Genomic DNA, 25733 nt, shown 5'->3' with positions numbered 1-25733 from the left:
ACAGACAGACACACAGACAGACACACACACAGACAGACAGACACACAGACGGACACACACACAGACACACACACACAGACAGACAGACAGACAGACAGACAGACAGACAGACAGACAGACACACACACACACACACACACACACAGACAGACAGACACACACACAGACAGACAGACACACACACAGACACACAGACACACACACACACAGACACACACACACAGACACACACACACAGAGACCCAGACCCAGTGTAAAGTAGAACACCTCCAGAGGAGACTGACACCTCTGAGTCACAGAGGCAGATCAAGGGTGGAGGCAGATCAGGGGTGGAGGCAGATCAGGGGTGGAGGCAGATCAGGGGTGGAGGCAGATCAGGGGTGGAGGCAGACCAAGGGTGGAGGCAGATCAGGGGTGGAGGCAGATCAAGGGTGGAGGCAGATCAGGGGTGGAGGCAGATCAGGGGTGGAGGCAGATCAGGGGTGGAGGCAGATCAAGGGTAGAAGCAGATCAGGGGTGGAGGCAGATCAGGGGTGGAGGCAGATCAGGGGTGGAGGCAGATCAGGGGTGGAAGCAGATCAAGGGTGGAGGCAGATCAGGGGTGGAGGCAGATCAGTGGTGGAGGCAGATCAGGGGTGGAGGTAGATCAAGGGTGGAGGCAGATCAGGGGTGGAGGCAGATCAGGGGTGGAGGCAGATCAAGGGTGGAGGCAGATCAGGGGTGGAGGCAGATCAAGGGTAGAAGCAGATCAGGGGTGGAGGCAGATCAGGGGTGGAGGCAGATCAGGGGTGGAGGCAGATCAGTGGTGGAGGCAGATCAGGGGTGGAGGTAGATCAAGGGTGGAGGCAGATCAGGGGTGGAGGCAGATCAGGGGTGGAGGCAGATCAAGGGTGGAGGCAGATCAAGGGTGGAGGCAGATCAGGGGTGGAGGCAGATCAGGGGTGGAGGCAGGACAGGGGTGGAGGCAGATCAGGGGTGGAGGCAGATCAGGGGTGGAGGCAGATCAAGGGTGGAGGCAGATCAGGGGTGGAGGCAGTGTTTTCACAGGTCTCCATCCCAGTCTCCAGAGGCAAGCCTACTTCAGTGCTGGATCACTATCATACAACCTGCTTTCATAGTTGTGCTATTCAAGTCCCTGAACAACACAATGGCAACCCATTAGTCTGTATGTATTCATCTCTCATGTCCTCCCATCACTGTGTAGATGCTCTGCTTCAGGGCCAGCCCTGGGCTTGGTGGAACCTTAATATCTTTTAAAAAAGGGTTGAAAGGATTGAAGGATCGTTCTTTTTATATGAGGCTCCACCTGACTGGGAGGCATGTTTAAATGATGCAAATGTTCAAATCCCGAAGCGTTTAAATAAAACATGGAGACCCTTTAAAAGAAGGTCGTTTTATTGACTGATGTGGCTTGATGCGTTTGCCTGTTTGGGAGAGGACAGGCTAGCTGTCTGCACAGGACACACAGGCTGTATTCATGTTTTGCTTCAAAGTGACTGTGTGTGTGTTGTGCGTCATGTGTGTGTGTGTTTTAGTCCAGGTTTGCGTTGCCGCTTTACAGAATCGGGTGTCATTTAAGATTCGTAAAGCTTTGTAAAGTCTGGGGTACATCCAGGGCTGTGCCTGCTCCTCTGACAGGCTGACCGGCTCTCAGAGAAGCAGTGCTCAAGCTCAGCCATGTTGCTACTGTGCATACAATGGAGCCTCGATGTGCTTATCTTATCACCGGGTGGGTGAGAGTTGCTAGATTAGATGTTTATAGCAGGAGAGGGGGCGAACCTGATGTGCTGCTTGGCAGACATGCTGGGGGTAAAAAAATCGCACAAACCTGCCTGCTCCAAGGCGGCAAGTGTGTGTGTGAGTGTGTGTGTGTGTGTGTGCTGTCAGAGGGAAGAACTATGTCCAGTTCACTGTGGGGTTTATATGCTAAACAGTCATTATATTGTGGAGCTCTGGTGCTCTCTATCACAGACGTACACACCAGCCAGCACGCGGAAGCTAGCTCCCTGTAGCCTTCCCTCACATTGCGGTGCGATTTGTGAAACGAATTAAGCACACCCTATTGCAAACAGTAATTGATCCATGTCTGATAGACTTGCAGCATAGAAAATAAATCATAAGAAATATCATAAAATACTCATAAATAATGCTTTGTGTCCATGAAGTGGTAGATCCTGACACACATTAAGAGTCTCGGGGCTGGAGTCAATCGTGACACAACGAAAGGCGAACACTGTCCTTTATTTGTCGCTTCTTATTGGGAGACGCTGGTTCGGGTGGAAAAACACGTAATCTGACGACAAACGAGGACTGACGACAAACTGACGACAAACGAGGATGCTGCCTTAGTAAAGAAACTGCAGTCTGAGCACGAGGACATCAGATGGACTTGACAGACGTTCAAGTCGGGAACTCGCGAGTCTAAAACGTACGTAATCAGCTGTGAACTCTGCTTTCGTCGAAGGGGATTGCTGCAGGACTCTGCTCTTATGGATGACTTTGCTTTTTCGTCTCTCTGTATTTAGCTGCTTTTAGGAGCGTGAGTAGAAGCCCAACTTTTCCACTCTGTGGGACAAACAAAGTTCCTCCTGAATCTTGCGCTGCTCTGCTCCTGTACATGGGCCGCGTGTGTCAGAGTCAGACCTTCAGCCTCCCTTATTAGAGGCCCGCATCGACAGCTGTGTCACCCACGGCCTGGGCACAGCCTCTCTCCGCTCGCACCCTGATGAGATAATACAGCCTTTGACTGCTCCCCTGAAACGTAGCATCACAGGAGGACGAGCAGGGGCAAGATTAATGACACGCTCGCCTCCAGCCCGGCCGTGAGGGTGGGAGGGGGAGAGAGGAGGGGGGAGGGAGAGTAGGGGGGAAGGGGGGAAAGGAGAGGGGGACGGAGAGGAGGGGGGGGGGGGGAAGAGGAGGAGGGGGGAGGGAGAAGAGGGGGGAGGAGGAGGTGGAGAGAGGAGGGGGGGAGGGAGAGGGGGGATGGGAGGGAGGGAGAGGAGGGGGGGGGGGGGGGGAGAGGAGGGGGGGGAGGGAGGGAGAGGAGGGGGGGAGGGGGGAGAGGAGGGGGGAGAGGAGGGGGGAGGGCCAGGGGAGGATGGATCTCAGGTGTGACCTGAGTGTGTGTAGGTCGTGTTCTCCACCTCGGCAGCTACGTTATTACACACACATTCCTGCAGCTGCTCTTCCTGGTCATCTCACACGGGCATGTCGCCAGACACCACAGAGGATGCGGGTGAACCTATTAAGGACGGCCTCTGCTGGAGAGCGCAGGAGAGGGAGCCCGCGCATTAATGGAGGCCATAAAATGCAGACTGCGTGAAGACCAAGCATTAGCATTGCAAATATTTTCCTCACTCCATCACTCCATCACACCGGGATACAGCGACAGAGAGGCAAGGAGAGAGGGAAGGAGAGAGGGAGGAGAGAGACCAAGGTCTTCATTGGAAGAAAGCAGTCTCTGACCTTGATGTGGTCTCTCTATGTGAAAAACACAGGTGTGTTGGAGAGAGCGCTTGTCACACCAGCTTCCTGATTCACTCACACAGTGAGGTAGAAAGCAAACACGCCAGCATGGCCTCTGTACACCCTGTGTAAGCCTGTCATACACACTGTTACAGCTGCTCCCCCTACCCCTCTCTAGCTCTCTGTTGCTCTCCTTTCTATCACTCTCACTTCCTCTCTTTCTCTCCCTGTCTTTCTCTTCATGATTAAAAGACTTTGTAACTTTGTAAAATCTATTGCAGTTAATTCTCTCCCCCTCCCCCTCCCCCTCCCCCCTCCCCCCTCCCTCCCTCTCTCTCTCTCTCTCTCTCTCTCTCTCTCTCTCTCTCTCTCTCTCTCTCTCTCTTCCCCCACCCCAGAGCTTAATTTTGGATGATCCTGCCACAGCATACAATATCCCCAAACACTGTGATAGCGCTGATATTGCTCAGAGCTTTGATCACATCCAGGTCAGCTGTCATGGTTGTGAGGTGAGTGTGAAGGTGAATGTAATCCCCTCAGCTGCTGCTCTACAGCTGGGGTCGCACACGGGACACGTGCCATCATGGTTTTAGAGAGCTGCTTCCAAATCAAGCCGGAACGACGACTCATTGCTTATGCATTGGCAAAGTTGAACGTTCTAGAACTGAATTAAAACGTCAACCTGTCCCATGTTATAAGACTGGCAACTTGACGAGGCTGCTGTGTGTGAACGTGGCTCGAGCCTTCAGAGAAGGCTGATGTTCAGCACTGTCACCATAAGAAATGTATTCAGCATATCCAAAGGTAGCTTTTAGCCACAGCATGGTACAGGGGCGATTTGAACAGCAGTCACATGTGCTACTGCTGACCTATACATGATACTTGTGTGATTTTGTGTTCAAGAGCCACCCTGGTATTAATGATTGATAGGCAGATTTTCTGTGTACATGGAAACTTGTGTCTCTGTGAGGTCAAGAGGTCATACAGCGAGGCCTCCCTCTGAGCAGAATATAGCCCAGGCAGTTAGGAAACAGTAAGGAAAATCATGTACAAATTGGGTCTCATGTGATTAACGACCACTTCACCTGCTGAATGTTCTAGTGTATCAGTGTACTGACCATCCAGACCATTAAGGAAGCGATGCTGTGCATTCTATGTTCAAACATGTCCAGTACTGTATTTAAGCACTCTTGCAAGAGAGAGTTCTCACTCATGGTAGCCCCTTTGTTGTGGATTGGTGGCATGATCCGACGTTGAGCTAATAAAACAGAGTCAATCCTTTTTCTAATTGTTGTGACTCTTTCCATCAGTTTATCAACATCAATGTATTTTCATTGTACAAACGAGCAACAGATATGATACAACTAAACACACTCGGGTAAAGAGAACGCTGGTGTACTCTAGTAAACAAATAGCCATGAACTTCCTCACATGAAGGATATACTACACTAGCACATATATACCCTAGCGTACACTACACGATGGTCGTAATGTAACACGGTAGGGTGAGTTTTCCCGTCTCCATGTAGATGTCTGACCCACTTCCTGCCTCATACCGCTGCTCTCCAGAGGAAGCAGGAAGTTGACAGGAAGTGCGTACACCCACACAGATGTTCGCCAGCCAACAGGACGTGGGTGTCTGGCTGGGAGGGTGGTCCTATCTTCACCTAGGCAGGGATATTGTCGCAAACCGTTAACACACAGCAATGTAAGCTCAGAGCTGGATGTTGTTATTCTGCTCTTCCCCTGTGTCTCTGGGTTTGGAGGGTTGGACCGATCGAACACATGAAGTAGATATTTACTTTTCATTTAAGATTTGTTTTGATTAAACAGCCGAGATCTCAAGTGTGCATGTGTGTCTGTGTGTAGCTTGTCTGTTTGTCTGGGGTGTTCCGTCAGTCAGTAATTGCAGAAAGCTTTCAAGCACAGAAGGACTCCCAGCCCTCCAGATACCTGCCTACATCCACAGCATTTGTGGGAGAATGTTTGTCTGTGTGTGTGCTTGTCTGTGTTTGTGAGAGAAAGAGAGAGTGAGATAGATAGAGAGAGAAAGAGAGAGAGCAAAAGGCAGAGAGAGAGAAATAGAGAGAGATAGAGAGAGAAAGAGAGAGAGATAGAAAGAGGAACTAAGGGGGGGAGCGGGGCTTCTACTCTCATTTGTATTCAGCTCAACAGTGAGCAGGTAAGTAATGACAAGCAGCAAAGGCCAGGGTGCCACAATTCCACTCAGCTGCTGTGCCGCTCTGCCTCCCTCCTCTCCTCCCTCCTCTCCTCCCTCCTCTCCTCCCTCCCTCCCTCCCTCCCTCCCTCCCTCCCTCCCTCCCTCCCTCCCTCCCTCCCTCCCTCCCTCCCTCCCTCCCTCCCTCCCTCCCTCCACCCTCCCTCCCTCCCTCCCTCCCTCCCTCCCTCCCTCTCTCCCCTCCATCCCTCCCTCGCTCCCTGCTGACGTCAGGCCTTCACACAACAGAGCTCTGTTATTTTTTCTTCATCCTGCTATTACCTCTTCCCTCCCTGCATCTCTCCGTCTGTCTCTGTGTGCACTTCATTCTTTCTTTCACACAAATAAGCCCCCCCCCCCCTCCTTCCTCCATCCCGCCCTCAGATGAGATTGCTGTCCTAATGAGACCCCCCATTACACCCCCCCCCCCCCCACCCATCTCGCCCTCCCACCCACATTCATCATCTTTAGTCTCCAGTCCCTGGGCAGGGAGGTGCAGGTAATGGCAGCAGCAACACACAGCCAGTTTGTCAACCAGCAGCAAACCCCCCCCCCCTCCCCACACACACACACCCTTCAGACAAACAGGAGACTCAGCCCCCCCCCCCCCCCCCCCCCCCCCTTCCACAACGCCAGGCAACATTTCTCTCTCTGAGTCATTATCAGGTCTGTTTTCCTCTGGGTCCTGCGACACTCCTACCACAAGCTCATGCAACAATGCGCGGGGTATTAAAACTGTTAAACACGTACAAAGGCCTGACCAAACCTGGACGAGGCCGACGTTGTTCTTTTCAATTTTCCGGGCTGTAATTGGTTTGAAGGCCGAGCAGAGAGAAGATGAGGACAAACAATGCGTACGGTCAGGGGGACGGACGCCTAATGAGAAAAGCTGAGCTGCCCAATCAAACCCATCTCCCAGACACACACAGAGGAGCCATTAACCCCCCCACGGCAGGAAAGTCATCTTGTCTGCCGTTATCAAACACTTCCTGTGTTTTATGTCCAGACACCTCTGTACTTTAAACACTGAGGGACGATCACTGTAATTAACTTGTTGCCAAAACTGCCAGTTTTGAGCATTAAAAGTTGAAAAATGACAAATGATTAGATTGTTCCAGTTCGTAAACTTGCTCCTCAGGGTGAAAGTTGTGTGAATTATATTTTTTACGATAATTTCGGACAGCGTGTGTGGTTGCCTGTCATAGCGTAGCACATTTATATTTTGACCAGATTTGAATATTGGGGTTTGGATTGGACGTGTCCCCCCAAATATATATTATGATTACGGCCTTGGTCTGAACTCATGTGTGAGCCCACACAGACGTTGAGCTGGCAGAAGCCATCCCTAACTCCCCTTTCCAGCTGTCATCAGAGCCACAATCACAGCTCACAAATGCCCTTTGTGTTTGACGTCTGTTTGTTCCAGACTTGCAGGGATAATAAGATGATCTTCTTACAGGAGTTAGGTCTGGCGGATGGGCTTTGAGTTTCCCAATCACACACACACACACACACACAGACGCACACTCACACAGAGACACACATGCACACACACACACACACACACTCACCTGCCAGGCCTCTGCTACTAAGTACAGGCCTAACTGGCAGCCACACATGCAAGATGTTAGGAAAACTTCCTCCCTGGTGTGCCAAGTTGAGGACCAATTGTTGGATGACATGCGTCATGTACAGTCATGACACAGAAGGGATTAGCTAGTCTATGTTTGTACTGCAATTGGCATGTCAAACCATCCAGCCTCGGGCCGAGATGGAACGATCCAGAACGCCGACGGCGTCGTTCCGCAGCGTTCCCGACACTCACCTTCTCAGGGGACTGGGCCGTGCCAAAGAAGATGGGAATGAAGGCCAGCCACACGATGCAGGTGGTGTACATGGTGAAGCCGATGGGCTTGGCCTCGTTGAAGCTCTCTGGCACTCCGCGGGTCTTGATGGCGTAGATGGTGCAGGTCACCATCAGCAGGATGCTGTAGCCCAGGGAGCAGATGATCTGCAGGTCCGTGATGTCGCACTTGAGCATCCCGCGGGCCTCCTCGGGGTTCATGGTCTTCTGCTCGTCGTAGTCGATGAGGGTGTTGGGCGGGTCCACTCCGAACCAGATGAACACGCCCAGCAGCTGGACGGCGATGAGGCTGGAGGTGATGGCGAGCTGCGAGGTGGGGCTGATGAGGCGCGGCGGCGTCACCGACCTCTTCCCTTCCTCGAAGATGCGGTAGATGCGGTTGGTCTTGGTGAGCAGCGCGGCGTAGCTGATGCACATGCCCAGCCCCAGGAAGATCCGGCGGAAGGAGCACACGCCCACGTCCGGCTCGGCGATCATGACGAAGGTGATGACGTAACACAGGAAGATGCCCGTCAGCAGCACGTAGCTCAGCTCCCGCCCCGACGCCCGCACGATGGGCGTGTCGTTGTGGCGCACGAACGTGGCCATGACGAAGATGGTGGCGACGATGCCCAGCACGGCGAGGAACACGGGGATGACGGCCCAGGGGGAGTGCCACTCCAGCTTGACGATGGGGATGGGCTGGCAGGTGGTGCGGTTGGGGTTGGGCCTCATGTCGTAGGAGCACAGCTTGCAGGATGTCTCGTCGTGCTGATACTGGTAGCCGTCGCAGCGCTCGCAGTGCCAGCAGCAGGGGATGCCCTTCACCACCTTCTTCCTCTCCCCCGGCTGGCAGGGGAGGCTGCACACCGAGCTGGGGATCTCCTGCTCCCCTCCGGGCCACTGCATGTCCTCCACCTGCAACACAACGGCAGACGAGGAGTCAGCAAGGAGTCAGCAGGTTATTTATTATCTTCCCCGCACCACAACACACAACCAGACCGGCTGCATATGATGTATTGTACTGTAAACAGACTGCAGGTGGAGGTGATTTGGTGTGTAATGTAGTATTCTATCCTTGAAACAGCAGGCACAGCCCTCAGACCGGACACGCACACTAGCTAGGAACATCTTGTCCCCTGTGTCTTTACCTCATGTGTCTCACTCTCTCCTCATTCGCCTCTCTCTCTCTCTCTCTCTCTCTCTCTCTCTCTCTCTCTCTCTCTCTCTCTCTCTCTCTCTCTCTCTCTCTCTCTCTCTCTCTCTCTCTCTCTCTCTCTCTCTCTCTCTCTCTCTCTCTCTCTCTCTCTCTCTCTCTCTAAGTGAGTGAAAAGAAAGAGTAGGAGGGAGTGGGTGGGTGAGGATGGAGGAATTCAGGATGTGTGAGTCAATGAGGGACGGGGCAAGGGGTATGGGGGTGAGGGAGGCGGGGGGGGGGGGAGGGAGGGAGGGAGCAGGGTGTTGTTGCTGTCACGTTGGAGAGTCAGGAGTGACAAGTCACAGAGGAACCGTGTGATGCACGCAGCAGGCAGTGTGATTGGACACGCACAGGCATTCCAGAACCACAACAAAGGAGAAACTCCGAACAACCTTCTAATCTGCTGCCTTCCCGAAGCTGGGCCGAGGCAGAGGAAACCGATGAGGAGAATCAAAGAAAAAGGATTTTGTCTTTCTTCCGCCCTCTCACCATCTCCGGAACAGAACCTTCTTCTGTCGCCCTCCTCTTGGTTTCCGTTTTTTCACTGTTTCCATTATTCAATCCTTCTTTCCCTCCCTCCCACTTTGTCCATCTCATCTCCACTTCCTCGCAAAGCTCATTACATGCAAAGATTTAGTACAGAGCCATCAACATCACACTAACCTGCCATCTGACGCAAATCTATGCAGCGCTGCATTGTTAATCAACCTCTTACAGGTGAACACAGAGTGCTGCTGCCTTTTAAATTCAACCATGTTCGCTAAGACACATGCCTGTCTGGGTGCATTAGGAACAGGGCTGCACCAGAACAGCTCGTACATCAAGGCGTTCGGCATGCCTCCCCGGTCCCGGGTGAGATGAAGCTGACATTGAAACAGAGCTCCATCCATCACGCCTCACTGAGGAAGACCTCGCTAATTTCATTATTCCACTGGTTTCTGGTATGATGTCACAGAGGGGTAGGAGAAGCCGAATGATGTCACAGAGGGGTAGGAGAAGCCGAATGATGTCACAGAGGGGTAGGAGAAGCGGAATGATGTCACAGAGGGGTAGAAGAAGCGGAATTATGTCACAGAGGGGTAGGAAAAGCTCAATGATGTCACAGAGGGGTAGGAGAAGCCAAATCATGTCACAGAGGGGTAGGAGAAGCTGAATCATGTCACAGAGGGGTAGGAGAAGCCGAATCATGTCACAGAGGGGTAGGAGAAGCTGAATCATGTCACAGAGGGGTAGGAGAAGCCGAATCATGTCACAGAGGGGAAGCTGAACCCCAGCACTCCTGTCTCAGTGTTGATTAATATTTATGTTTGACTAACGGGCTCCTGCAAGAGAAGAAAACGTCTCTCTTCTGGCAGACTCCTCAGCCCTGCGCTGAGATTCATAGCCGCGAGGCCACAGTCTCTCCTGTCCAACACTTTGACATCTTTTGAAAACGATGAAATGGATGTAGAATAATGGAGTCTGCTTGCTGGACCAGTTCTCTGATGTTCAAAGCGCTCGGAGTGACCAGGCCGCCCTGGCGGAGGACAGAAGGGCTAATCTACGACAGGCAGCTTCGCTTCACTCCACAGCAGCGGGGGAATAGGTGGTCTAAGTCCCGGGTCAAGAATTACTAGCATGAAGTCAGATACGTGGGGTGCACTTTGATTCGTGTCGGTTGGTCCCAGTGCAATTAAACAGATGGGTGTCGGATAAGTGAAGACTCATAAATAAATCAAATTTAGTCAAAGACCTTTAAAGCATTTTAATCAATGTATTTGGACAAGGTTCAGTGGTGTGCTTTTACAACATGTAGTATCACTTTTTCTCTTCAAATGTCAGAGATTTCCAGAGATACAGCAAACCTAACTTACAACAGTTTTGTATTAAAATGTATTTTTTTTTTTTTGAATCAGAAAAGCTCCAATCTGTTATTAGGAAACAAGGTTGATGTCTTCCTACAAGCGAAGCTAACTCCAAATAAAGTAAAAAAAAAAATTAAATAAAAACAGGACCGACTTAGTAGCCTTGTTTCATTACCTCCTCACAGTAAGGACAAAACCAGCCAAGAAAGAGAGAGAAGTGGAACGGAATATTCCGGATGATGCAGAGTCGAGGGGGCGATGGCCCTTATTCCTCTGTTGTCATTGTGCCTGGAGCGCCTCTCAGGTCTTATCAGGCACAGCCAGCCCCTCCACTCTGTCTTCAGCCTCTTCTGACAGCGCTTTCTGCCAATAAATCGCCCCTGTCTCTGTTGAACTGGCCAGGTGGGTTTAAGGAGCAATACACCAAATCCTGCCCCTGGAAGCCTCAACAGGGAAACTTTTACCTCCAGAAGAAGGAATTCCAGCAAAAGCGTCTCGAAAAGTCAAATGCTTTGAACAAACTAAGAGGTCAAAATACTTTTTTTTTTTTTTTTAATTAAGTGTGAGAAATAGCATGCCATGCTGTGCATTGATATTTCGGGAAAAGCTTGCGTACTTTGTCCTCTAATTTAGGTTTTCTATTTGGGAGGGGTGCTGCTCATACAGTCAGGAAGTAAAGACTCCTGTTTCGGCTCATGGTTCTCGTCAACGCAGTTTGATTCAAATGGTTGTGCTCCCACTTCCCAGACTAGCGTCACAGTGTTGTAATTCTGTGATTGTTTGACTGGTGGGCAAGTTGCGGGGAGGCAGACGAGAGTGAATGACAACGAGACAAGAGACAGCAAGAAGAATAAATAAAAAGGTGTTTCAGTGTGTTGGTGTGTGCAGGCGCGTGTGTGCGAGAGTTTGCAGGTGTGAGTGTGTACGCAAAAGTGTGGTGCTGAACTGGGAGCTGTTAATCCACATGCTCATTAGCTTCAGGTTCGATAGCCTTTCCCAGAGCAATTTAGCTCCAGCCTCTGTGGCGCAGTTCATTACTCTGCCTTTAGGGGTCTCCTGTCCCTGCGCTCATAATTAAACATTCTGAGAAAATCGTGATGGGATTAGCCCCCCCCCCCACCCTCCGTTGCTATGGAGACGGAACCAGATCCATCTTTTTTAGCCTTGAGTCGTTCTTTCATGCTCTCTTCTTTATAGAACCGTGTAGCACACTGAGAATGAGCACTCCTTTTTTCAATTCCCCCCCCCCTCCACCCCGTTACAAGACGCGACCCAACTCTCCACACCTCGGCGGAGCTCTTTTTTTAAATTTCGTGCACAGGGCGCACCTGATGTCTTTCCAACGTACGAACACGCAGACCCATCCCACACCAACGGGAAGGCTTTGAGCCAATGGGAGTCTCCGACACATTTCCTTTCGCTCCAACGACACCAATGAAGACGCTCAGCGGAGCTTATCCCCTCGCCAGCGGAATCACCATGGGAGCTCAAACAAGACCTCCTTCTGGCAGTCGACTCTGGAGGCCACATCTCGTCCTCCTCCGTAGTCTCGGCCCGGTTTGCCACACTGACTTGCCGATGATTACATTGATTCATTTGCAGGAAGGATTTCTCACCCCTCTAGATCCCATGCAGAACCTCTGGGAATTGAACGTGAGCAGCGAGCCAATGACTGTCAAACTCAACTGGACGAGAGAGAGAAAGAGAGAGAGGGAGGGAGGATGAGGGAGAGAGATGGGAAGAGAGAGAGAGAGAGAGAGAGAGAGAGAGAGAGAGAGAGAGAGAGAGAGAGAGAGAGAGAGAGAGAGAGAGAGAGAGAGAGAGAGAGAGAGAAAGAGAACTTTTTTGGTGTCACGACCTGATCTTGAACACATTTCCTCTTCATGTTGACTTATTCCACTTTATAGAGCGGAATAAGTCTTGAATGAGTGTTTGTGGCCTCAATTCAACTGGGTAAGGCCAATTATTGAAGATTATTCATACTTCTGTCCAACTTTTAAGGGTAACATCGATTGGCAAACTCGAAACTTGTCACTGCTGGGGGACATTTTTCATCTTGTGATTTTTTTGTGGGTTTTTGTTAAAACAACAATTGAAACTACAGGAACATCTAAGACTAGAACTCCAAACTCCATCAACACAGCAGGTGAGAAATTGAATTTCTTTGTTCTCTGGCACTCAAGTCTGAATGAGCCAATTACTTTCTAATCCTGGGGTTTATGTCACAAACCAAACACACTGTAGCAACAATTTACAACCGATTCATCCAGTTCTTTTCAGGTGAATTTCCAAGGCTCTACCACTTTGTGTTGTCCATCCAGACAAAGCACCATTGTTGGAGATTGTTCATTCATACAGTTCTTCTTTTCTGAAAGCAGCACGACGGAATAACTCCTCCAACAGGCATCCAACAGCCAGCATTTTCTTTGACCTACTGCAGGTCTTGACCCTACCCCTGGCCTGCTGAGTGCAAATCTACACTTACAGCCTTCTAATCCACAGGAAGGTCCACACCTTAACCTGCCAGGCTAGGCCGAAGCCTGCCGAGAAGCCTGCTGCTGTACACAAGGATTAAAACGTTGACTGCTTACGAGAGATTCCTCCCCTCTCCCAGTGCCCTCCTCCTGGCACATGACAGCTGGCAAAGTAGTCTGGTGTATGGTTACTCTCCTGGAGGAATCCAGGTTGATAAATGTCTTCTAATGAGCAACATGACTGGCCGCAGCTCTCTCAGAAGATACTTTCACATGAAAGGTTGAGGCAGTTTGAGAAATTAGATTGCCGGGATGGAGTTCATCGGAGCTAAATCTGAACATGTAGTTGTGGCCACCTCTAAGTGGGTCTTCCCTCTCAAATCTTTGGTTGTAAATGCCCTTCAGCTTTCCCCTGAATGAAACCGTGGTTAGTAACAGTGAAAATAGCTGTCTTCTCCAGAAAAAAGGGGTAGAGGAAGGTTTGAGCTGCAGCATCAGATGGCTATCATCTCTTAAAAGACCCCAGTAATGCAAATCTTTTAAGCAAAGGAAGATTGCGCAACCTCATGAATATTTAACGCTCCTGCGGAAGGGTGAAATGCATTCAGGGTTCCTCCTTTCTGCTCGCCTGCCACTAACTGTCCTGTCAGAGAGACTATGATCAGACGCCCCTCTTTCAACCACCATTTCATGTTGTTTTCTTCTCATCGTTTCCATCACAACCAAACACAGAAATGGAGATATGAATTCAGCAGTTGAAGGATGGATCATGAAGAGCTGGACTCGGCAGAGGAGCTTCTTGCCATCTTTCACTCCTCCCCCCTCATTCTCTATACCCCCCTTCCCTTCTTTACCCATTTGTACCTCTCTCTCAATCTCCTTCTATTCTTCCTTCCTCTCTTTACCCCTGTCTGTCTCTCTCTCCTTTCTCCTCCATCTCCTTCCATCACCCTCCCTTTTTGTACTCCACAGTGGTCTCTCTATATCTTTTTCAAACCCCCCTCCCTCTTTTCACCCCTGTCTGTCACTCTCTCTCTCCTATCACCCCCTCCCTCTCTTACACCCTCTCCCTCTTTCCCTCCCTCTGTTCATCACCCAGCTGTGTCTCTCACCTTGCTTCCTTTTATTCCATCTTTCTGCATAGGTGAATCCCGCTAAACCCTCTTCCTGCCTTCTCTCTGTTTCTTAAAATCTCTTTCTCCATCTCCCTATGACACCCACCCCCCCCACACACACACGTACACCCCCCTACCTCACCTCCCACCCCTCAACTGGTCTTTTCCTCTTCCACCGTCCCTGCATGAAGGCCTTGCTGTTTTTCTTGAGTGCATTAACAAAGCGTACACAGCCGGTTGATCATAATGAGATCTTCAGCGCCGGCCGGCATCCTGCACCGTCTGGCTGCAGTCGGAGACACAGCCAGCCGTCTCAAAATGAGACTCGAGACGAGGAAGAGAAAGTTCAGGTGATCTGAAGAAGACGTTTCAGAGAAGTCCCTCCAAGGGGACTGTGAGTGTTTATCGAGCCCTCGAGACCATATCCATCCTCTCCAGGGCTCACGGGATGAACCAATGACATTTCTCAGGGGTCTTGAGGACTCATGTCTGAGGGTCTGCTGGGAAGGGGTCTGAGACTCAACCCTGTCCAGGGGGAAGTGCATCAAACTTATGAAATGTCAGCCCCCCCCCCCCCCCCCCATAAAGCCTGGGCTTGGGATAATAAACTGTGCAAACACAGAAGTCACACAAAGCTTTTTAAAGCAGCTAAGGCCTGAAACAACGCGCCCGCTGGGTTATTACTGCTACATGTGTTTGCTGGAAGACAATAAACGACCAAGTGATGAATTGAATTAATCGTCATAATTCTGGGAATGAGACTGGGGGTTACGGCCTCGGAAAGGATAAGTAGCTGATGTCAAGAGACGCAGAGGGAGGCGAAACTCATTTCATGTTAAAGGAAGATTATTTGTTTAAGGAAATACATTGGGTATTTATTGGATTTTTGCTTGTGAACGCTGTAATTTCACTTCACTAGTCTGAATGGTGCATTAGGACTGGGAAAGACAGTTTTAGATCAATGCATGCTAAAAGGAATTCTATTATGCACATAAGTAGGAACATTTGTAGGGTTTTTCACGGTCCAGTCTGTGACAAATATTTACCTCACACAACGATAATACCCAGAGATTTGAGATTCTGGTAAGATGTTTTTTTATTTTTTTATTAATCAAAATCTCTTAAAGCTTATAGGAATATTTTGAAACATATCTCTTACAGCTTATAGGAATATTTTGAGACATTTCCTGTTCCTGCGTCCTGTCCTCCAATTATCAATAAGACATGTGAGGTATTTGAGGTCTTAAAATAGTCTGCATTTAACTCTTCCTAAACCCCTTTTGATATTTAACTCTGAAAAAATATTTTGCTCCATATTCGATCATCTACCACTACTGACATATATTTTTTATAATTTCTAAAGACTCACATATTCTCCTTGGCCTATGATATTATTATCGCACATCAATGTTATCATATGTATTAGTTTGTGTCTGTGTCCTGTGTCCATAAATGTCATTTGTTTTGGTGCCCCATTTTGCCTTAGCTGTTTGTACAACACAATGACCCTGTTTGTGTTTAAATGTGCAATAAAAAGACAACTTGATTAAGTAACAAGAGTGTTTTGTTCAGCCAGTAAAACCAAGACGTAGAGCCATCAGATACTGAATCAAACCGTTTGTTTGTTTGATCCCTTTACTGCACTTGTCCTGGACTGGCATGTATACTGCATGCGAGGGACATTGTGGGAAACGGACATGAAGAAGGAAAAAAAACAATTCAGCCAGCGGACTGGATCTTTTTCCTGACATCAGGATATTTCCACACATCAGACAGAACCACACACATGCTAGTACACTGCTCAGGAACACATATACCAACTGACACATTGAGTGTAATTGATATATATCTATATATCTATATATATATAGATATATATCTATATATATAATGAGTATCGGTCTCCCGCTGGGGGGCCAGAGAGCTCCTCCCTAACAAGATTCCACGCTGGCGACCGGGTTCAAACCCGGGTCATCGTCTTCAGACTCTGCTTATGAGGATAGGAGCTGTGATCGTCAGAAGCAATTATACTGTGGCACCTGGACTGAACTTTGGTGGGCGACGCCTGGGTGATGTGTATCTCCCCCATCGTCAAATGATATCGCTGTGATCCGACAGCCACGGTGTACGGCAATCAGTCTGTCTATGTATGGGAAATGGACTGCATTTATAAAGCACTTTTCCTACCTAAGTTGTACTCAAAGCACTTTAGATTATTGTCTCTCGTTTACATGTTCGCCAACAGTGAATTCACTGTGTGGTTGGTGGATGGCCCACTCTACCTCCTGAGGCGTTGACGCCCCTACGGAGGGACATCTGTCTGTCTCTGTGTGTCAGACTGCCTGGAAGTCTGTCTGTCTCTGTGTGTCAGACTGCCTGGAAGTCTGTCTGTCTCTGTGTGTCAGTCTGCCTGGAAGTCTGTCTGTCTCTGTGTGTCAGTCTGCCTGGAAGTCTGTCTGTCTCTGTGTGTCAGTCTGCCTGGAAGTCCGTAAATACGCCTCAGTCATAATGTCAGGAAGTCAGTCAGCCAGTCTCAAAAAGACCACTTCAGTTGGCCGGCTGTCTGTAAATTAGTAGTTATGCCTCTGTTAATCCGTTTGTCAGTCTCAGTCAGTCAGTCAGTGTATGTATTAATAAAGGATATGTGTATACTTGTGTAGTGTATACGTGTATACATGAGTAGTGTATACAAGTATATGTGTGTAGTGTATACGTGTGCATAAAATGTAGTATGTTCCTACGGCTCCGGACTCACATTGAGCTGGAGAGCCTCGACCCACTGTCCAATCATCTTGTAGCCGCGGGCTGAGCTGTTGTTCACCTGGTACTGGAACAAGTCGTACCTCCCAGGGGCGTCGCCGTTCCTGTTGAACGTCACTGAGGTCCCGGCACTTCCTGTGAAAAGAGGAAGTTACAGTCTCAGGCTTGATCGTGGCCTGCGTTCTGTGTCTCGGTCTTCGACCCGTCAGACGAGCTGTGACACATCGTGACGCGAGCTTGACAACACATCTTGTTTTGAGGCTTGCATTCAGCGGTGAGTTCGATTGACGGCTCTATATTTGAGGAAGGGGGAGGTGACAATTCAATAGTGTGTCGGCCGTGGAGGGATTACTTTTCTGACCTTTCTGATCCTCTGTCGGGCTTGTCTGCACCCGGAGGTTTCTCTTCTATTGAATTATTTTTCATCCCCAAAATGTTTTTTCTTTATCTTCCTCTTTCTCTGCAGCGCGCCCAGCACTACTTCACTTCTGAATCACACGGAGAGACATCCTCAGCTGGGACATGAAGACAGGCCGTCTGGTCAGGGCCATGGCCCTGAAGGCGTCGGTCAGTCAGAGATCCATAGAGTGTATGTGAAAGATTTATTTTGCTATATCAGACTTTATTGGAGAAACAAATGCATTTCCATTTTGACTGACTTCTTAACATGTTTTGATTGTAACATTTTGGGAGAAAAAAAGTTATTTAACTTCTTCTGCGTCTTAGAGACTAATAAGTAATTTTCATGTGATGTTTTCCTGGTCTAGTCTAGACTTTCTCCTCACTGTGTTATCTCACAACGCTGAGTGACGTTAAGCAGCACAAGCGGAGGGGGAAAATCATTCTGAACTGAGACTATCAGAGTAGGAGCAGGGTTCCTTGTTAACATATTAGGAAGGAAGAAAAGATTAGTATGCAGAAAGCTTTTAAGTACTTTTATCTCTGCACTTGGGGCTAGGATTTTATAGTGAAACCTTTGGAAATAAGCAAGGTAGACTCAGAAGAAAATTAAAGCTACAATGTTCCTGTTTCCACCAGCTCTGTTATCACCAACCCTCATCCTCTTGATTGTAGGGGAGCATAGCAACCTCTTTAAACCATCTCTGTAACATTAGCAGTAAGCAAGGCAGCATTTTACACTATCACTGCACTGGAAATAACTGTAAAAAAGCACAGGCTCGTTGATGTGGGATTCCTCATTGATGACAACAAAGAACCACTTCCTCTCTGAACATATTGTTAAGAATAACAAAGACAATCTGAAATGATGGCATGCATATTGATAACACTGAGTGGGGCTATTAGAGTAATTGGAAGTGTTGTAAACAGCTGAAAGCTGTGTTGTAACAAGGTGTTGGAGAGTCCTATCAGCACAGCGTCATTCTCCTGTGGTTTGATGCCTGCTACAGATCAATACTAGAGTAATGGCAACCTCAGGCTACAGGGGCCTGCTGTTGACAATGAATCAAAATGTGTGTGTGTATGTGTGTGCAAGAGAGTGTGTGTGTGTGTGTGTGAGTTTGTATGTGCGTGCAAGAGTGTGTGTGTGTGTGTGAGAGAGAGAGAGAGAGAGAGAGAGAGAGAGAGAGAGAGAGAGAGAGAGAGAGAGAGAGAGAGAGAGAGAAAGAGAGAGACAGAGAGAGAGAGACAGAGAGAGAGAGAGACAGAGAGAGACAGAGAGAGAGAGAGAGAGAGACAGAGAGAGAGAGAGAGAGAGACAGAGAGAGAGAGAGAGAGAGAGATGTGTGCATGCGTGTCTTTCCATATTATTCCATGTAGGAATGAGGGCATGTAAAAATATCACAAATATCTATTTCCGTTCTGTATCAATTGCATGAATACAGCTTTTATAAATGACCTCATTTGCAACTTGTCAAAACATCCCCTGTATCATCAGCTCTAACATAATAATCACACCTGCTAAAAAAGGAAAATAGTCAGACAGGCAAAACACATGCAATATGCTGTGAATAGTAATTGTTTAACTTGGTAAGTTAGCATTCGTTTAGTGTTTAGATATCATGAGATAAAAGATTCCGAGACAAATAAATAGTTAAAGCAGCCAGGTGGCCAGCATGACTGTAATCTGAGATCTACATTTATGTCTGACATTAAAAAGGAAAATTAGCACTTTGAGAAGATGCTAATTGCATAGTGACAGTATCCCTGAGAACAAGATTGCAAGGTGTCCTCTCTGGTCTTTAATGGATTTGGAAAAAAGGCTTTGGTGTATTGTTTGGTTTTAATACGTAGTATTTTTAGTGCACTCATCACTTTAAACCTTAATTGCTAGAGTAAACTTAATGTGGAGACTGTAGTTTAGGATTTAGTCCGTAAACAACATTCCTGTGTGCTTGCCATGACAATGAAGGCGTTTGAATTGTTTTCTAAAGAAAGTGCCTTGTACATTTGGGGTTTTTATATTCCTGTGTGTTTGCCCGTGTTGACATCTGTCTAGATCAATGCATTATGCAGTATAGGAAGGAACATTCGTACCTATCAATGCACAAACAAGGTGTATTCCATCTCATAGCTACTGTATTACAACTGTTCCAGAACTGTAGCTATGTTTACACATTGTAATCTAGCACAGCTAGAATCTAACTAACGGGTATCCAGTATTCTTACTGACATTAGTAGTCTTCTCGTTGTCCCAAGACCTCCTCTGCAAACCAGGCGTTTCATCCCTCGGGATAACGAACGTGCTATCTCACATCCCTCAGGATAACGAACGTGCTATCTCAGGCCGCCACCTTAGCAGACCGCGGACGAAGGCAAACAAAGGCACTTTGTGTCCTGTCCGTTGGGCTGTGGTGTGTGTGACATCTCGTCTAAAGACGCTGTGAAGAGTGAGAGAGAGCGCTGCCGGTGACGTCCTCCACCTGCGCGCTGCCAGAAGCAAGCCTCAGGAAAGACAAGCGCACCAGGCCATCACACTCCACCCAGCTCATGGTCCTCAGGGTTTCCCACAGAAAATGTGTTAGTTAAGGTGGTAGGGTGGGGTTAGATTGTGCGATAGACTAATGTGTTCTGCAGGGTAGGGAGACTGGCGTTGGTCACGGTTTGGAATGGAAGGGAGAAAACAGGACTGAGTAACATGAGGGATATCGCTATTTATAGGTGGCGGTACATACGATGCATAGATGATATTCTATGTTCACTTATCTTTGTCTCAGAATTTAAAAAAATAATCTTGAAGGTTCTTATAGGGGAACCATGTGTGTGTGGACCTTTATTTAGGTCAGGTAGGGCCCTCTTGGGTTCAAAAAAAAAAAAAGTTTTTCCCTACAGGGACAAAAAAATCAGCATAATGCTATTTTCAGTTCACTTTGCCAATGAAGTAAGTAGTAAGGTACCATTCTCCATGCGCACAGCATCAAAGCTGGCTCCAAATCGAATCTCTCTCCTCCTCTGACCTGTGATAGCGTGGGCTCTCCTCCACTCACCGTTGAAGCTGACCGTACGGATGTACTTGAGGAGTTTCTTGCCCCCGGCCAGGTCCATCTCGGGGCAGATGCTCGTGGTTTCAGGACACAGGTCCCTCTGCATGTTGTGGATGGCGTGGGCCATGGCGTACACAGCGTCAATCACAAACTGCACCTTCCCTTCCTGCTCGTACTTGGAGTCTGTCCCGATCCTCTCCTGACCTGGGGAGGGGGAGAGACAGAGAGACAGAGAGAGAGAGAGAGAGAGAGAGAAAGAGAGAGACAGAGAGAGACAGAGAGAGACAGAGAGAGACAGAGACAGAGACAGAGACAGAGACAGAGACAGAGAGAGAGAGAGAGAGAGAGAGAGAGAGAGAGAGAGAGAGAGAGAGAGGGAGGGAGAGAGACAGAGAAAGAGAGACAGAGAGAGACAAAGAGAGAGACAGAGAGAGAAGGAGAGAGAGACAGACAGACAGAGTGAGACAGAGTGAGAGAGAAAGAGAGTTCAGTCAAGACAATCACGTATTAGATTTGAGCCTTTATTGTTACATGACATGGACATGTAGATTTGACTTTGGCGGAGTGGATGATCTAAGGGAAGAACTCCCTGCCTCCTCGATGCAACACATACATACATGACATATGAGGCAGGAAGCAATAGAGATATAATCCCCCTGGCGGAGAGAACATACAGACAGCATGGGGGAGAAGGGGATGGTGGAGGGCTGCAGCAGCACTGATCATACAACAACCGGGGTGAGTGTGTGCGTATCCGCGTGTCTTTTAAAGACGCCTTATCGGACGAGGCCTAATGAATATGCGCTGCTAACATGGGTGTGGTAGTGGGTGGAGGAACGAAGGTGGAGTAAGACGCCTTACGTCCCCGATAAATGAACTAGCTACGCTTATAGAGAGAGAGAGAGAGAGAGAGAGAGAGAGAGAGAGAGAGAGAGAGAGAGAGAGAGAAATAAAGAGTGTGAGTATATCAACGCAGACTGGTAATCGAGTGAGGTGATCCACAGCAGCCCACAGTTGATGAGTTAATCCACATTTTTTACACATCAAAACACATACACTTTTCTAAAACGTGAACCACATAAACCTCCTTCCTCATCCACAGCTCCAGATCAAGTCTCCAGTAGTCACATGACCTGTGTGTTCACATCCGCCTCGACGGTAGTTTATCTTCAGGTGAAACAGATAAAAAGTCGTCTTTTAACCTTTTCTGGAACAAAACTATTACGAGGAAAATGATGATGGTATCTGGGATTAGTATGTCCCTGTAATCTGTGCTGCATATTGGATGGAGCAACATTAGGTCTGTGCCTCTGATATCACCCGCGTGATTAAGTGGACCCGTAGGATTAAACGGAGGCTTATCTGTACGGTTTAAAGGCAGACTTATCTACCGCGGTCATGTCTATGATCTGCCCTCGACGCAGCTATCTCCTACCTTGTCCACCTTGATGAAGCTACAGCAAAGGTCACTGTGCCAGCCCAGCAACAACACCTCCTAAAAGACTCCCGGTTCAGTCAGCTTTATGTTCCTGTTGCCCTTCGCTTCGCTTTAGTCTCTTATGTTTGTTTATAAAAAATAACGGCACATACCCTAAGTAGCCTTGCCCTTAGCCCCTGGGGAGGTCTCGCTAACGAACATCGATGTGAGTCGCATTGGAAACAGCGCTCTTCTCCACCGCCACAGTATGTTCATTCACCCTTAAATCACCTTTAGGTGTACCTAGCATGCTTGTCATATCCTCGGAAAATAGGTCACGCGTGGGAGTTTGGAGTTACAGTCTACAAGGTACACTGGATTTTCATCTTTCAAGTCTCTGTACTCGGGAGAGAAAGCTCCAGTAGGACTGTAGTATGGGCTATTTTGGTTTCAAGCAGCAGCGAGGTATTGTAGCGGAGTCTCTCTCTGGAGGGAAGTGAGATGCTTCAACTTCCCTAGCCAAGTCCTGGCGCAGGAACATAATCACTCTGGCAAGGAGAAGGGAAGAGAGGCAGTGTTTAGCTTCAAAGACAAAGGTCAGAGTTCACCGAGAGAATCAAGAAGCTGCCATTGGAAGAAAAAGAAGAACAAAAAACACAAAAGAAAGGAGACAAAGATTTGAAAAAAAAAAAAAGGAAAGAAATAATGCGAGGTTTGGAGAGAAGAGAATCGGCGTCTGTTTTGTTTAGATTTAAACCGTCTGAGGGGAAAGCAGAGAAACACACATCACCACGGCGATGCCTTGCCTTCCCACATTCCTTTTGATCCCTGCAAACCCCCGACAGGACTTTCACAGCTAATTAGTTACCGTGGTTTTTGGAAGAGGGGGAATATGAAGAGAAGAGGCCACGACAGCTAGCCTCTCCTTCCTGCAGCACCAACCACTGTGCTTCTTGGCTTGTAGCCTGATCATCAGGCTAAACACATACATGGTCATTACACCCAGGCCTGCACATGCAATGAACTCGCTGTTCAGACGACAGGGCATCAAAATCTCTGTCAGGCCTGATCAGCGCTGCCTGTACGTATAAGCAGTTCTCATTGGTGCTGACGAGGGAGCGTGATCTCAACACACACACACGCACACACCCAGGCATATATGCTGCACACACATACACGCACAACAGGCAGACACACAACAGGCGCACACACATTCACACACAACAGGCGCGCACACACACAGACAAAAGTACACGCACACACCCATGCATATATGCACACACATATACACACACTAGGCGCACACGCACAGACAAAAGTAGACACACACACACTTATACATGCATACACGCAAGTGCACTCACCCATATACGCAGACACACGCACACACAGACACACACAGACACACACGTACACACACAGACACACACGCACACACAGACACACACATACACACAGACACACACAGACACACACGTACACACACACACACACAGAGCTCACAATACAGCATTCAAGAAACAAAAACAAAGTCATGTACTATTTCCTGCTTTGTGATGTATGGAGAGAGGCAGCAGGGAGACTATTGGCGGTGGGAATCTTTTGGTACCTCACAATTCGATTTTTGGGGCCACGATTCGATTGAAAATCAATTAACGATTTTTTGGAGATAAAAAATTAAATAACTATATACTGTATATATATATTTTTTTTAAACATTTTTTTTAATCGAATCACAGAAATTTGTGAATCGATCAGAATTGTGAGCAGACTGAATCGCGATTTAAATGTGAATAGATTTTTTCTCCCAACCCTAGACACCCTACAGGCACGGCCAAGGCCAGAGCGAGACCGCTACTGTTCAGTTTAATGTACTGCTAAATGTTCTCTGCCCAGATCACATTTCTACACAATAACAATAACAGCGTTTCATTGTCAGGTGATTGACGAGAACTGTTAGGTTTGATGGCCACGCTAGCTTATCAAAGATGCAGCGTTTATTACGATAATGTTTGTTGTCTCCTGATGTGCTGGCTGGGAGATGAAGGATCTCCCAAGGATCTGGAGATGTCGACTGCAGCCTCAGCCTAAGAAATGATCATATTTCACACAACCCTAATTATTTTATTTGTTTCTATGATGAGTAAAACGCATTACATTCGTAAAGAGAGAAAATAACAATGATTTTCCTGTACGTTCCACTTCAGGATTACAATTAGACGATCTCCTTTGTTGTTATTTAATTTAAATAAATAAAGGCCGGTATATTGGAAGGAAGAAAAATACTAAATTGAAGGAAAGAGCCTGGATGAAAATAGAAGATAAAAAATGTATCAAATGTTCCTTTTTAAAGAAGAAGTTTGGAGTGGGTGAGAGGCTCAGCAGAGACTGGTAGGGTCGTTTGGTTGTCTAACAAAAGACGTTTGTACATCCAGATTTGAGCACTGCCAAGGTGCGTACAGTAACTCAGTCTTCCAAAACGTGTCTGAGTTTTACATTTACATTTGGCAGACGCTCTTATCCAGAGCGACTTACAGTAAGTACAGGGGCATTCCCCCCGAGGCAAGTAGGGTGAAGTGCCTTGTCCAAGGACAAAACGTTGTTTGGCACGGCCAGAAATCGAACCGACAACCTTCTGATTTATAGCCTGATTCCCTAACCGCTCAGCCATCTGCCTCCCTACTTTAAGCAGGGGACGTGGAGCTGAGCATCCTTGTGGAAGCCAGACATGTCAGCCTTCACTCAACAGGCCCTGATTTTGCCGCCTGTTTTTCCTTTAGAAAGTTGACCCTTCACACCTGACCTCCAGTCAGACAGGGAACTACTGCAGGCTCTCTAAGCTGGGTTTTGCAGGGCCACACTCAGCCTTGCATTATCACCCTGGGGGCCCCTGGTCCCGATGGGAGCAGATTGGCCCCTTGCTGTTTGGGGGCCACAGGGAACCATGGAACCAGGGAGCCTTGAAACCACTGAGACACAGAACCAAGGATACATAGAACCACCGATACATGGAAACCAATTTGCCACAGAACCAAGACAAAAGAGAATGAAGAACACATAGAACCAAGGAGACATGGAAGCAGGTCCACCCAAACACAGCCCAGCACCAGGTGTTACTGCCTGGGGTCAAATACAAAAATACATCTGCACACCATCTTGATTTGCATATTAAAACATTTTGCATGCTAACAAAGGTCTAAGTACCGAAACTTTGCAGAAATCCTGAAAGCAGGCACAGACATTTTTTATTTGATGACTTGAAGGTCAGCTAGGCTCTGTACCACATAGAGTGTGTGTCTGAGTCCACCGCTTCTCACAGAACATTTGTTGGCAAACCTGCCACATGCCTCAGTTCCAGCTTCCTATATACTGTACTGTACTATACCTCCATAACGTACTGCAGATGCAGGGAGTAGCTTTCCTCTCAGCCAATCAGGACGGGTGATGTGTACCGCCCCACACAGCCTCCCATCCAGGTTACACAACAGCTGCTTTGGCAGGTCGTTTGTAACAGAGAGAACAGCACACACACTCCTGCTGTTGGAACCCAGGGATTGAGAAATGTTAGAGGAAGTTGAAGATATCAGAGAGAAAAGGTTACTCTGAAACTTTTGGGGGCATATTATCTTTTAAACTAGCTAAGACGGATGGATGGATACAGTACAAATACTTCATTACTGTACTTAAGTAGATCTTTCTGGTATCAGTACTTTACTTCACTCTTTATTTTTCTGACAACTTTTTTCTTTCACTCCTTAATTTTTTTTACACAAATGTCTGTTTTTGCTACTTGTTATATATAAAAAAATCAAATAAAAAAAGTTTCCCAAAAAGTTTTTAAAGTTTGAAAAAATATTTTTGAAAAACAGTCTCAGTCAGGTACCAGCAGTCTCGCAGCCCTGAATATCCCTCCGATCACGTTCTCTAGCTTCACCCAGACACATGCTCTAGTC

General features: G+C 47.9%; 1 protein-coding gene across 1 annotated transcript in view; it reads right to left on the bottom strand.

The window, feature by feature from the left end:
* Nucleotides 1-25733, bottom strand: part of grm7 (glutamate metabotropic receptor 7) — a 104302-nt gene that overhangs the window by 15004 nt on the left and 63565 nt on the right. The window contains exons 6-8 of the mRNA XM_084705486.1: nt 20367-20567; nt 16916-17055; nt 7512-8447 (exon numbers count right to left, since the gene is read on the bottom strand). Coding sequence (XP_084561612.1) covers nt 7512-8447; nt 16916-17055; nt 20367-20567 — 1277 coding nt within the window. The remainder of the gene's footprint in view (nt 1-7511; nt 8448-16915; nt 17056-20366; nt 20568-25733) is intronic.

This window comes from Hypomesus nipponensis, chromosome 9 (assembly GCF_054491055.1).
Source record: "Hypomesus nipponensis isolate SF chromosome 9, ASM5449105v1, whole genome shotgun sequence".
NCBI classification, from domain to species: domain Eukaryota; kingdom Metazoa; phylum Chordata; class Actinopteri; order Osmeriformes; family Osmeridae; genus Hypomesus; species Hypomesus nipponensis.
This window is presented reverse-complemented; position numbering and strand designations above follow the sequence as displayed.